This window comes from Salmo salar, chromosome 23 (genome assembly GCF_965601325.2).
Source record: "Salmo salar chromosome 23, fSalSal1, whole genome shotgun sequence".
Classification (NCBI taxonomy): Eukaryota; Metazoa; Chordata; class Actinopteri; order Salmoniformes; family Salmonidae; genus Salmo; species Salmo salar.
In genome coordinates, this window is record NC_138313.1 from 28,006,561 (window position 1) to 28,020,737 (window position 14,177).

The 14,177-nt window shown below is 40.6% G+C and overlaps 1 protein-coding gene across 4 annotated transcripts in view; it reads right to left on the bottom strand.

Moving 5' to 3' along the window:
• LOC106584331 (ELAV-like protein 4) overlaps positions 1-13,177 on the bottom strand; it is an 81,106-nt gene extending 67,929 nt beyond the window's left edge. Inside the window, exons 1-2 of one of the 4 annotated variants that reach the window (XM_082968022.1) lie at positions 12,677-13,177; positions 11,978-12,109 (exon numbers count right to left, since the gene is read on the bottom strand). In XM_082968022.1, coding sequence (XP_082824148.1) covers positions 11,978-12,109; positions 12,677-12,724 — 180 coding nt within the window. In that variant the 5' untranslated portion in view covers positions 12,725-13,177. The remainder of the gene's footprint in view (positions 1-11,977; positions 12,110-12,676) is intronic. The other 3 variants (XM_014169500.3, XM_014169498.3, XM_082968023.1) reach the window with 3 other exon arrangements.
• Positions 13,178-14,177: the final 1,000 nt, after the last annotated feature.

Sequence of the window (14,177 nt, forward strand, 5' to 3'; positions counted from 1 at the left end):
TGTACCTGTATAGGAAGAGATGCATAACATCCCATACCTATAAGCCTACTACTGAAGTCCTCTCAATTGTACCCTGCACAAGCTAAGGCATGCCACATCTCATAAACATGAACTTCAGTAATGCCAGCTGACCTACAATGCAGCCTTTGCATTATAAGAATGCCTCCTTAAATGCATTCGATTTTGCCTCCAACACACAGAGGTGTGATTCGAAGAATACAACAATTCAAAACAATTGTTAGGATCTTTTACAATGTTAAAATAACAATGCATCTTCCATACAGCATTTTAGATGCAATAACAATGCATATTTGACAGTATCTCATATACCTTATATATGTTGAAACCCAGCAGCCACATCCCATTGGGGCAAGTCTGTTTTGATTAGAATAGCTTTGGGTATGAGAGAGCAGCAGTGACCAGAGAGGCCATAACATAGGAAGCAGATATACACTAGCTGGCCCCAGACTCAGAGACAAGGAGAGCAAGCACCTGCGACAAGGAGAGCAAGCACCTGCATACTCTAATTTACTTAGTTGTCATGACACAATATATTACTGTTTGCTTTGTGGTTGTTTTGGTACGGCCCAATGTTTTGTTACAGCATGTGCCTAGCAGCAGTAAGCCTATTTTATCCATTGTTCAACACTGCGTCATTACAGTACATTGTTTTATTCCAGACATCAGAGACAGAGAGACATATAGCTGGTCCTCTCGTTCACATGCTGGTTTTTATTCAATTAGGAGGAGGCTCTCATGGCAGGCAGACTAACTTGAGTAAGTCCATTAACCTCCAGCTGAATGAGCACTGATAGGAAATCCCACAGTGCTCTTGACAGCCTACAAAACACTGCAGCACTGTTAAACTAATCCATAATTTGCCCCAAACATTTTCAGGAGTTTTTTTGATGTGGATGTGAGCTCGGAATGACTCAGCTGTTAATTTCTCAATATGTAAAGTGGGCCTATAGTACGGATGTAACAATGTATGTATTTTCTTTATGAATGCATGCTTTACATTCAGTTCAGTATATCTGCAAGGTATATGTTTGCACTGTATTTATATTCGTATATGTACAGTAGCATATTGACAATGAGAAGAGACCAATGCATTGGTCAGCTTTCACAGGGCACAGAATTTGCCCGCAGTTGCATGCATTGAATAAAAAAGCGAGAGACTGAGCTTTGAAGGTCTCCAATCTCTCCACTACACCTCTGGCCCCTCCACCTCACTGAGTATTAAAGCCATGCACAGCAATATGCTTGAAATACTAATGAGCGTTAAAGCCATGGCTAAAGCATCGCCAACCTCAATTAGGAATCAACAGGACTTGGGTGTTTCCTGAATGGATGTGTTTGCTGGAGTTGTTTTAATAAGGTGTGGTATCTTCTTCCGCCCCTTACTGCCAGGGACAACACAGATACCACCTGCCTTTTGTTTGGGGTGCGTTCTGGTACAATGCTTCTCAGTCTAGAAACCTGCAATGAATACCAGACCTGTTTTTTCTATCACTTTTATTATTCTGACTTGACCTTTTTGAATTCATTGCATTCTGTGCAAGCTTGGGAAATAATTCTCTGCTTCACTGACTTTAATATTCTCTCTGGTACCATGTTTTTATTACCACCTTTTAATTCTTGGCTGTAAATAATAGAACATAACACAGATGAATAACAATCATTTTTCTTTTTGATTGCAGTCAACTTTAACTATTGGATGAATAGGTACGCAGTTAAGAAGAGTTCCAGGAAGCAGAAGATTCTTATCTATGGACAACATCCTCAAATACTTCAATAGAGTTTTCTTAATGGGATTTCATTTGAGCAATCCATATCCTCTTCTGTACTTGCTTTCTTTTACCAAATTGTTTTCCTACGTTCTTTTAATGAATAGAAAGTGATGAAAGTGAATGGGGTCTTAAAGCAGTGTTACATTTGGCTCTCTCCTGCCTTGTGTTGTCAGATGGGGAGGTTGGCTGCCTGCTGGGAGATTTCAGATCTAGTCACTGGAGTTGCTGGGCAGGAAGGTTTGCCTCCGTGGGCTTTGGCTCTCCGTACACACTGTGTGTGTTTTGGGGGATTTTGTAAAATATTGCATAAAAATTATTTGGAATTTAGCTTTAGCCTTATGTACTGGACGGGCTAATGTATTTTGACTAAAGACTATGATAGCTATTTTCAGGAAAGTATTTGTTCATTTTTTTTATTTTTCTTAACTTTTTCAAGTGAAAAGCTTTACTGGCTCTAACCCAGGAGGATTTCCAACGATGCAGTCAGCAATGTAAAGCCCATCTCATTGATTGTCTCTGCCTGGATAGGTCCTGACACTCTCTCTCACCCACCCTCCTGAAGTACCTATGACCTGATGCACCGATTGCTGTAGCCCCAATTATAGAGCCCCACCGGCATGGCTCCTGCCTCTGCTGAAAGCCTGCTAATTTTGACACCAGAATCTGGCTAATTGTCATGGCCTGCGCCTGCTCTCTCGTGCCCTCCCTACTTATCCAAAACCCCTCCCTCTCAAAAGCGCTCCACGGATTAACATCCAGTGAATGTTTTTTTCTGCTGATGAAAATTGAGACCCGTCCTTAATGCTGACTTGAATTTCAACTAAGAATTTTAAGGATTTCCACTGCTGACTGCACACATACACACTGTGTGGGTGATCTCTCTCTCTCTCTCTCTCTCTCTCTCTCTCTCTCTCTCTCTCTCACACACACGCACACACACACGCGAATACACAATTTGATATTACACTTAGATGTAACACCATTGTAAGATAATATCTCTTCTGTATGTAGCTAGTATGAAAGTAGATATGCAGCAGACAGTCTTATAGAATCAACTTAATCTAAATCAGAGCAATCTAACCGTTAGATGCAGTGTATTCGCACCCTTCTCATGTTTCACTCTGAATAATCACAAGTTTATTTAAAAGTAGCAAAGTGTTGGTGTCACCTGAAATGTGTGAAGTGTGTAAAAAACTGTTAACATTTTAAGAAGTTTTAATTTGCCACGCTCAGTAAATATACATGTAATCTTCTGTGAACATGTATTTTGAATAAACACAATATAGATTTTTCAGATTATGTTACATTCATCCATGGGCTCATCTGCCAGTATTTTACTCCGTGCCATATTTGAAGTTTCACTGATTGATATGTTTTTATGAATATATGTATTAAGTTATCTGAAATTCCCTTTGATTTTACAGAACAATAAAAAAGTTATCTGTCATGAAATGGTAACTTTCACAATATGGTTTGTTTGAATGACCACCAGACAACCAGGTCAGTGAAAGGTCAACGGCCATTGATTAGCATGTCACACAGGGCCTGTAGTTAGATCATTTTAGCTTTGTTAACAGCAGGCCTCGCCTCTCCCAGCTCACCTCTGTATTTCCTATTAGGGACACTAACCGGATTGGAAGTGTCATCCCCTGCTTGCTTTTATAGCCCATTTGTGCCTGATCTGGCAGAGAAAGAGAGACCTCCAAAAAATGATGTTCATCATGCACTTTCCATGGAACTGAGCCTATCATGGAAAAATCCCAGTACAGTATGTCCCTGACTCCCTCATAAACAAACAGACTATTCTTTATGACACCCAGGTTTGTCTTCTCAGGAGCTTATTTGGAGGAGCTTATTTGGCTCTCTTTGATTTGCCCTTGAACAATCCATTTACTTCCTGTATAGAAGTTTTGGCAGCACCTGGCCGTGCAACTCAGATTGATTATCATCACTTCTCTGGCGTAAGTCCATTCTCCACCCATAACAATCAACAAATTGGTGTCAGACCTTTTGTCTTGATACAGAGTGACAAACTCAGCATTGCTTACTCCGAGACATCAGGCATCAATTACAAATCTGCATTTAGCCGAGGACAGCAGTAGTTGTCTTTCGGGACTGGCTTCTGTTATTTTTTATGTTTAAGATGACTGACAAGCATTCTGCCAAATCCTTACTCAGCTCCTTAAACCGCAGGAGAAACATTTCTCCTGTAAATACCTATCTTTCCATGTCATTGGAAATGAATCACGGCCATTTCAACTCATGCTCATGTCACCACCTAAGAGAAACTTCTCAACAAGACATTAATTCTTCATGGCGACTTCAGGACAAGGCTGTGCTATATTTGTCACAGGCGTTTGTCATTCCCTTGAACTCAAATCCATTTTATATAGATGGAGCAATTGAGAAGTGGCATGGCTTATCTAACTGCGTAAGCTATTCCTGTCTATGGGACAGAATGTGACAGGAGAAAACCACATACTGCATGTATGGAGAGATGGCCACCTTTATCACAAAATGCAGTACTAAGACAGTTATTACAATTCAATAGCGGTCGTAGAAGCAGTGGCTGCGCCAAAGGAAAGTGTTTCATAAATACTGAACCCAGCAAGGGAGCCTAGATCTGAAGTATAATTAAACAAATACCATGGTAGAATAAGCATATGTACATATAACTACCTTTGTTTGCGAGCAAGGACTGAGGCTCCCATAACCTTTAACAGAAATGAGAGAGCTGTAAAATTGCACAGAGGGGTTTCCATGGTTGACATGTATTCTAGCACGGAGGGTTTCAGTCACAGCAGGAGACTTTGGATTACAGTCCATTTGGATTACAGAGGTGTTGCCACTTGATAAATGACATTCAACCGCAACAATACTTTGCCTGCTCCCCTTGTCATTACCAGTGTTGTCCCTCATCGTTATTGGCGTCTGTGTTGCCACTATGAGTGGTGAGTGCTGCCATGGTGGTGTAGTGGTTGGCTGTGGGGCGGCCTGCTCTGTGTTTGATCCCAGTCGGGGTACCTCCATGCTCTGAGGGTGACCGCTGCGGTCCATCTGGCTGGGGCTTTAATCAGCACCTCCCCTCAGAGAGGGGATGCATTCTCCTGCCTGGCCCCATCCCTTCGCTGTGCTGCCAGCCTGCCTCAGAGCACTAGAGCCCTCCTAACATGCTAACACTGGACATTTCATCTTTCTAAATGTCACTTCATGGTTTACTGCTCCTTCTTAATAAGATGCTAGTAGGAAAGCGAGTGCACAATGCTACTCTGCCATATTTTAGTTTAACAGCATATATGCTTGGCGAATAGCTTTATCTCATGTGTGTTGTATTAGCTGTTTATTTTTGTTGATCAATGTAACATTTTCTGTTTAGGTAGGCATAGATTTATGCTTGACAAAATGCAATGCATTAATAAAGTATGTTGTGTTTCTCCCTGCCCTTGACCACTGTAGCTATGAAAGGAATGAATGCAGTGTTCTGTGTTCCGTCCATCTCTCTTTTTTTACCCCCTCCCCTCTGCACCCTCAGGAGGAAATAGAACGAGATAGGGAGAGTAAAGAAATCAAGAATGGAGAGAGCAGCAAAGAAGGATACCTTAAGGAATAATTACCATACATAAATATGCTTTTCTCCTGCTGTAAATTGTGCTATTTTAGTCTTGTCACTGATGTCCTAGCCATCTAAACCTGAATGCTGCTGTTAGAAAGGATTCATTATTAATGGCTTGGAAAACTAGTGGGGATGATGCTTTCCCAGGGCTGTGAAGAGAACCGCTATGTCTCTAAGGAAGTAATGCCTGGCCTCGCAGGTCTCCCTCAGTAATGCACTCATGTCAGGCACATATCATTTATTCATGACAACAGCCGTCACTTTTATAGCTCCCAAACAATTAGTAAATCAATAAAAGTCATTGGCTAAAAAACTACAAATTCTGAAAAACAGTGTTGTTCGTCAAGATGTCACGATTCGGCCACAGCCTATCGCTCAAGTGTTGGCCACATTTGTCACTTCCTACCAAAAGGCAGTAAACTGTGAGCTAAAGCATTCGCTAATCTCTTTTTTTAAGATGGCGGCCCGATACTGATGGCTCTCGAATAGCAGGTGCAGCCATTTGACTGCCCTTTTTTTATGTCATATATTTTTATGCGTCACAATGTGCAATTTGAATATAATTATGTGCAATTTGAATATAATTATATATATATATACATATATATACATATATATATATATATATATATATATATATATATATATATATATATTTATATAGATAATCTTGACTATAGCATAATGGTTATTGTTATTGTTATTTTGAGTTTAGTCAGCTAAGAGAGATTACAATAGAACTACACTGGTCAGTGGGGGTAATGCCTCCTTTGAAATGTCTGGAACTGAGTGTATGGAAACAGTTGACTGAAAATGGCATAAAACTGTGGCTGTTTTCTTCAATACCCTTTCACCGTTCCACTCTAATTAACAGTAACATTCATTACTGTATGTACACAAACAAGAATAAACCTCGCTCTCAGGCAATAAAGACACGACACAGTTCCGTTTTTTTCCTCCAACATGATTCCTTTTCTAATTACTCTGTTATAAGCCGTGAAATAACTGTGATTGGATATAAAACAATGGCCACAGTAAGCATACAGTATATAAATGTGTCTCTAAAATTAAATTCCGGTTTAATCAACACAATAGAAGTGCTCTTTGCGGTTGTAAGAGGAAAAAGCACTTGTTAAGCGCTCTTACATAACGGTCAAAAAGTCATGGTTTTCAAGCTATCATCACAATTGTATGTACATTCTTTTGTGTTTTATCACATGCAACTCTCAGTCGATAAATAGACCCCTGTCATATACGCACACAGAGCAACGTGAGTGGCTTCTCCTCCGAAACCTTGCCATTTGCCTCTCTATGGGTGAAATCACAGGCTGTTACTTCCAGGTCAGGGTACGTGTATCCAGAAAGCTGACCCTTAGCTGGGTGTAAGCTTCAGTTCTTTCTTTTGGGTGGCTATGTTTTATGGATCACAACTACCTCCCCTTGTACAGTGCTTTCAGAAGGTATTCATACCCCTTGACATATTTCACATTTTGTTGTGTTATAGCCTGAATTCAAAAAGGATTAAATATGTTTTTTTTTCTCACACATCTACACACAATAACTCATAATGACAAAGTGGAAACATGTTTTTTGACATTTTTGAAAATGTATTGAAAAGGAAATAGTATTCACACCCCTGAGTCAATACATGTTAGAGACATCTTTGGCAGTGATTACAGCTGTGAGTCTTTCTGAGTAAATCTCTAATACCTTTGCACACCTGGATTGTATAATATTTGCACATTATTATTTTTTTAATTCTTGAAACTGTCAAGGTGCTAGACAGCCATTTTCAAGTCTTGCCGTAGATTTTCAAGCCAATTTAAGTCAGAACTGTAACTAGGCAACTCAGGAACATTCAATGTCATCTTAGTAAGCAACTCCAGTGTATATTTGGCCTTGTGTTTTAGGTTATTATGCTGCTGAAATGTGAATTTGTCTCCCACTGTCTGTTGGAAAACAGACTGAACCAGTTTTTCCTCTAGGATTTTGCCTGTGCTTAGCTCTATTCCATTTCTTTTTATCCTAAAAATAACTCCCTAGTCCTTGCCGATGACAAGCATACCCATAACATGATGCAGCCACCACCATGCTTGAAAATATGAAGAGTGGTACTCAGTGATGTGTTGGATTTCCTCAAAGGGGTATTCAATGTCTGCTTTTTTTTTACCTGTCTACCGATAGGTGCTCTTCTTTGCGAGGCATTGGAAAAACTGGGGTTTGTGGTTGAATCTGTGTTTGAAATTCAATGCTCGACTGAGGGACCTTACAGATAATTGTATGTGTGGGGTACAGAGATGAGGTCATTCAAAAATCATGTTAAACACCATTTGTCATAACAAAGGGGTTGAATTCTTCTTGACATTTCATATTTGTATTTTTAAAACATTTGTAAAATAAATAAATAAATAAACATAATTACACTTTGACATTATGGGGTATTGTGTGTAGGTCAGAGAGGCTGTAACACAACAAAATGTGGAAAAAGTCAAGTGGTGTGAATACTTTCTGAAGGCACTGTACTATATATCCATCTGGTACTTCAGCACCATGGACAGCAACATTGCTAGCTAACATGCTAATGTGATCATTCTGCAGACAAGATACACAATAGGACGGCTTGGTATGCAATGACAGCCCCTGGAGGAGGCATTGAGAAGTATACTCACAGAGTGTGTGAGAGAGAGAGAGAGAGAGAGAGAGAGAGAGAGAGAGAGAGAGAAAGAGAGAGAGAGAGAGAGAGAGAGAGAGAGAGAGAGAGAGAGAGAGAGAGAGAGAGAGAGAGAGAGAGAGAGAGAGAGCCACCTGTCCTCTGCGGGGCACACAGAGTCATGGCCGGCCCTGCCTCCTCTCTTCTCCTCTGGCTTAGGGAAGCTCTTTGCCTGGCTGGAGACACCTGCTCCACTCAGCAGTGACGGCTCCCAGCGGGACTCTGGCTCAGCTGCTGCTCACCAGGCCCCCCCATGCAGCACTGGCCCCCTCTTAGTGTGACACTGCCAGCCTGCCCTCTTGGCCCTGCCTTCCATGCAGGCACACACAGTACAGTAGCTACCACACCCATCTCAGGAATGAGAGAATCATGCAGGGTGGCTGAGAAACTATCCTATGAATTGTAACCCACAACAGACAGTCACCCCTTTTAATGTGTGATATCTGAAATGAATTGTTATATGATGGCACTGACTTGACATGGTCAGGGTAATTGGCATTCATTGGATCTTTACTGGGTTCTTTACAAGAAGCTGACAGAGCATATCCTATGCCACACAGGCCACCCAACAGCTATTGTTTTTTTATGGGCGTAATCAGGATGTAGTAAGCAAGTAACTACTCAGTATATTCCCCTCAACATATTCTCTAACACCCTTTTTGTTGACATACACTACAATAATCTATGATAAGAGCTTCTACAGCCTATATGTATTTAACAGTTGTACTGCAGTGTGAGATGGGCTGTTCTCTTGCAGCTGTGTGCAGGTGACCGCTGATTGACCTGCGTGATAAATAGCACTTTCGTGTGCCATCCTCCTAAAACTGATGATTGAGCAAGGTTCTGGTACCTCGTGTGTCTTGGCTCATTCTTACTCATACTGATGTTTTTTCAAAGTTCAATGACTCATGTTGGTATTTGCATGTCATGAATTGGGATATCTTAGATCAATTCACTCAATATTGGTCCAAATCCACCGTTCAACAAATCCAGGTTACTTCATCATTTCATTATTCATAGATAGTAAATCCTAAAATGATGCTCCTGTCAGTTAATCAATATCAATCTATGGCCTTTGTATCCAAGATATGATTTTGTGTCGCAGTTAGGCTGGGGATTCTACCTCCTTGGCACAGTGCGCTGCCTCTCTCAGAGATGATACGTGCCTATCTTTATACTGCACCTGTTTGTGCGTCAGCAAAGGCAGGGTTGTTGAGCATAAATGAACTAATTTCCTGGGGTAGATTATCCAGAGACCCACTGCAATCAGGGAAGGAGGAAGTGATGGAAGTGGCAGATGGAAAGAGCTAATCATTGTTGTGCAATAGAGATGACCCTTACAATTTCGGGGGTGTCAATATGCCATTGCCAATGCTTCTGATTGTTGTGATGATGCATCAAATGAGTTTGAAGTAAAATCTAACCTTTCTTTGTTGAACCCGAAGAATGGAGTTACCAAACAAAGCACAACATTCTAAGAAAAACAACAGCTGTGTGATGACAGTAATCACAGGCTCGCAACAGCATTCAGAGCAGAACAGACACTAGGTTCTGATAGAGAACTCAGTAGAAGTTGTTCGGCATCCTTTCAAACACAATGTTCTCTAGGTCCCCTGCAGCCTGACAAATGGCAGCCTGGACTCCAGGGACATTGTTCAAGACTGCAGCCATTTAGCTAAGTATGTATCTTGTTCAACCAAGTGATGTCTTTTGCTTCATCACTTTGCTATACTGGATTCCCTTTAAATATACTTGAAGGTGTTCAGTATCATACCAGTAAAATAATAGTTTTTTATTATGGCTTTTGATTTAAGATAGATCATCATTTCAATTTTGTCAATCCTACTGTTGTGATAATATCATACTGTAGCACAGCCATAGCCATACAGTGGTACCATGCAGCTCTCACACCGTACACATCTCAGACATCTAGGACTCAACATTTTGGTCTCTAGTATTATAATAGTATGCCTCACATCCACCAAAAGTATAAACTAATCCTGCTCTCCAACGGCAAAGCCTCAACATTCTTCCAGCACATGTATCTAATGTATGCAAATGATCTAGCTGTGCTTAATGAAGGTACCATTAATCATTGTAACGATGGTCTGTTTTAACCAGGGTAATCATAATCCCAGTCACGCCTCATATATTCTGACTTACATACAACTAATATAGTCACATTTATTTTAACAGGAAGTAGAATAGTATTTGTGGGTTTTCAGGGTCACCTAGAAACAGGGTGATAAAACATTCTCCCTGGTTTGTGCGCATTCCAATCATAGCTTTAGAACGGTCTGCATAATCATTATCAGATATAATGAAAATGCATACAAACATCCACATCAAGTTCTTTAGCTCACCCAAACACTACATACTTCTTTATGTGTTGCAATTAAAAGGCTTGAAAGAGTTGATTTAATAACTTGCCATAACCTCTCACTACCCATTATTACAATCTACTATTCAATTTTAATTTCAGTAGAAATGAAGGCACTGTGTGGTACTATTATTATGTGAGAGAGAAATTACAGCATCAAGCTACTTGTCATCTGCAATTTAAGTCTATTTCCTCTGTAGTACAACACTAGGATTCTTCACAGGCAGCTAGTGAGCATGACTGTGTAGCCTATGTGAGAATAGTCTGTATGAGTGAATAAGACGGTTCTGCCAGGTGAATAACAACATTAAGTCTTTATAGATGACCAAACATTTCCTCTGCAATCGTGTACAGTTAACGGAAGACTTCAATGCTGTCAGCATTACAACGATTTCTGAAAAATTCTGGAAAGCTCTAGGGTGGGAAGCTGAGCCTGTTTGAAGGGAAGCCGAATGAGAGCCCATCACAGATTAGACACCCACAGTTTCATGTCGATTTAATGCAGGTTTTCTCATGCCTCTCTTCCCCTTGAACTACACTCTACATTAGAAACAGCACATACTGTAGACTCAAGTTCTAACAATGAGGAGGAAGACTTGAATAAATTATCTCAAAGATAATGTCTCTAATGGTTTAACTTCAGGTTGACTTAGTTGCCTGCTTTACATAATGGCCATCAAGAGCAACTATCTGCATTACATAATGAAATCAGATCAGTATCCTGTCTAAACAAATCTCCTATGTAAAAAGTGAAACAAATAAACTACACCATATCCATACTTCTAAATTCTCTCCATACAGAGCATCAAGTATTAATGGTAACATTCATATCTTACAGTATTTCATCATTGTGGCATGGTTTCAGTGTATTGCAGTAGCCCTGTATTTCTAAGTTTCCGCACATCACATCTGCCAGTTATGAGTGTCCAGATGGTAAATGTACCCAACCCCACACTTTTCAAAGAAAAACTATTACCTGACGCCATATTACATACTACTTTCCATATTCTAATTTACTCTCTGTTTCAGATTCAAATGTAGTTTAAAAAGAAATAGTTTAGAAATATTGAGGTAACATTATTTCCATGCACATACAACACATAAGCCATAAGCGCCCACACACACGTACAAAATGCACATAAAGATGCAGGCATTGGCAAACTATGCATGCAGTGAGCCTGCTACACTGAATTCATACACACTTCACATGCACTCTGCCGCTCTTACTCCCAAGATAACGGACTGATTGACAGAGGGTTAAGGCAGAGTAGGCGGTTGTAATTGAACACACATAAGCATGTTAATAGCTGCTAATACAATTCCTGGGGATACAGTCATCTTCCTAAACTGATCTATTATTTACTGCTCTCTCTCTCTCTTTCGCTCTCTCTCTCTTTCGCTCGCTCTCTCTCTCTCTCTCTCTCTATCATTTTTTCTCCTGTTTGTGTTATAAGAGATGGAGATATTTCTGTCTATCCTCTTACCAAAAGTGACCTGGACCCCATCTGGGTGGATGGGAGATCCCTGGGAAATAGCGGCGAGAGCCTCTCAGGGACGGAGCCGTCAGCAGTGGCTAGTCCCGAGAGCTGGGGGTACCGCACCATCATCTTGAGATGCTGCTCACAGAGTGCACGCTCACACACAGATAGAGAGAGGGGGAGAGGGAGAAGAAGGAAGAACAGAAACAGGAAAGTAGGAAGGACAGAAACAGAATGGCAAAGGACAGCGGGAGTGAGGGGGAGAGAGGAAGAGGAGGCAGAGGGCAATCACAGTACACTATGCACACACACAATCACACACACACAGACATGCAGACACAGGCATCAACCACACGCTCACACACATATGCACACACACACATGATGGGCGATTCCTCAAGCAAGCTTAGCAATGATAGCCACCTTGCTTTGGGGAAATTAGGGGAAATAAAACAGTTGTCACATTAATCAGCCAGCTGCCTAGCCTTCCATTTGTTACTGCAAGCAGGAATGAGTGAGAAGCGTGTGATCCTTTTTCTACTAGCATCCATCGAGCTTGGCTAATACGCTAAGCTCTGGTCATTAATCAACCCTGTGTCTTTACACTTTACACAGAAATGTACACACACAATAATACACAAGACAGAATGGTAGGCAGCACATACACTGGGGAGGTGAGAAAAAACGAAGCCAATTTTTCTTTACCTCATTGCTCAACAAAGCAGCGTTGAGTGTTCGGCTGATTTCGAACATCTTGTAGTCAATGCTTTTTCTTGTCCTTTTCTTATTTTCTAAGGGTTCCCCTTCAGTGATTTTCTCCCTCTTTCTACTGGAAATGAAAGTCAGTCCCAGGAAAAAAGAAAGAAAAAATTAATCAATTAAAAAATGGGAAAAAATCCTCTATAATTTCTTTTGTGTCAGATTTTTGTCCCCTTTTCCCCCTGCTTTGGTACACCTCTGGTGGATGTGGAGCTTGTGCCCAGGGTCTCGGCACACAACTGAAGAGTCAATTTTTTTTATCTCCCCAGAGTCAGCACATTAAAACAAGCAGTCGGGCTGGCGGGCTTGTTCCCTTATCTGTCCCCCGCACACTCGCTCACACAATGCGCTCCGATCCTCACACTGCTTTCTGGCAGATTAGCTTGTCCCAAAACATAGCTCTTGGTTTAAACTCCCTCTCTGTCTCTCTTTCTCTTTCTCTCTCTCTCTCTTTCTCTCTCTCTCACCCTTTCTCCCTCTCTCTCTCTCTCTCTCTCTCTCTCTCTCTCTCACCCTTTCTTTCTCTCTCTCTCACACTCTCATTCCATTTCTCTCTGTGTCGCTCTCTCCCAACTCACTTGCTCACGCTCTCATGCAGGCAGCTACAGTTCACTGTGCTACCACAAGGTGGGAAGACTGTTCTAACAACAACAGCGACGCCACCACATCTGCCTGTTCTCCCTGCTTTCTCTGTGTTTCCCATCTCCTCTTTCTCTATGTGTATAAGACATGAGACATAGGGATCAGGCTCATTCCTTCTCTTTTTCTGCCCAGTCTTCATCTCAATAGGAATACTTAGTAGTAGGACGATGGAGCACCATCATCAATTACAGGGATTCTTGAAAGACGAGGCAATCCCAACTTTTTTCCCCGCATATTTTTCTTAATATTAACCAAATTTGAAATATATATTTTTATAGACCAACGTATCAGCTATCTCGCCCCCTCTTTTTTATGTATCATAAAATGCAACTAACTGGATTAATGTAAACTCCGTTGGACACCATAAAAGGCATTTAATTTTTACATTTACTGTCCAACAACTGTTTAAAGGCCTTGATTGTTCAATTCTAATGTTATATTAATGACATACGTAATACAAATCTTGTAACTTTTTGTTTGGTTTATACCACTATATAATTCTCCAGGGCTAATTTCATTAGCATTTTGGCATGTTTTTCTAGATTCAGAATATAAAACAAGATTTATAAAGGAAACACGATCCTTTATGTCTAGCACAGCAAATATTTCAATAGTTTAAGCAATTATTGCAGAACAGTGATTAACATATTTTTTCAGAACATTTACTAAAGAAAATATCTTAAGGGGGTTAACAATGACTTCCGGAGATGACAAGAGGTATTCAAATGAGACATATTCGTGCCTCTAAAAGTAAAAGCTCAATACAAACATTTGTAAAATATGGAAAATGGTTCATTTGACAATC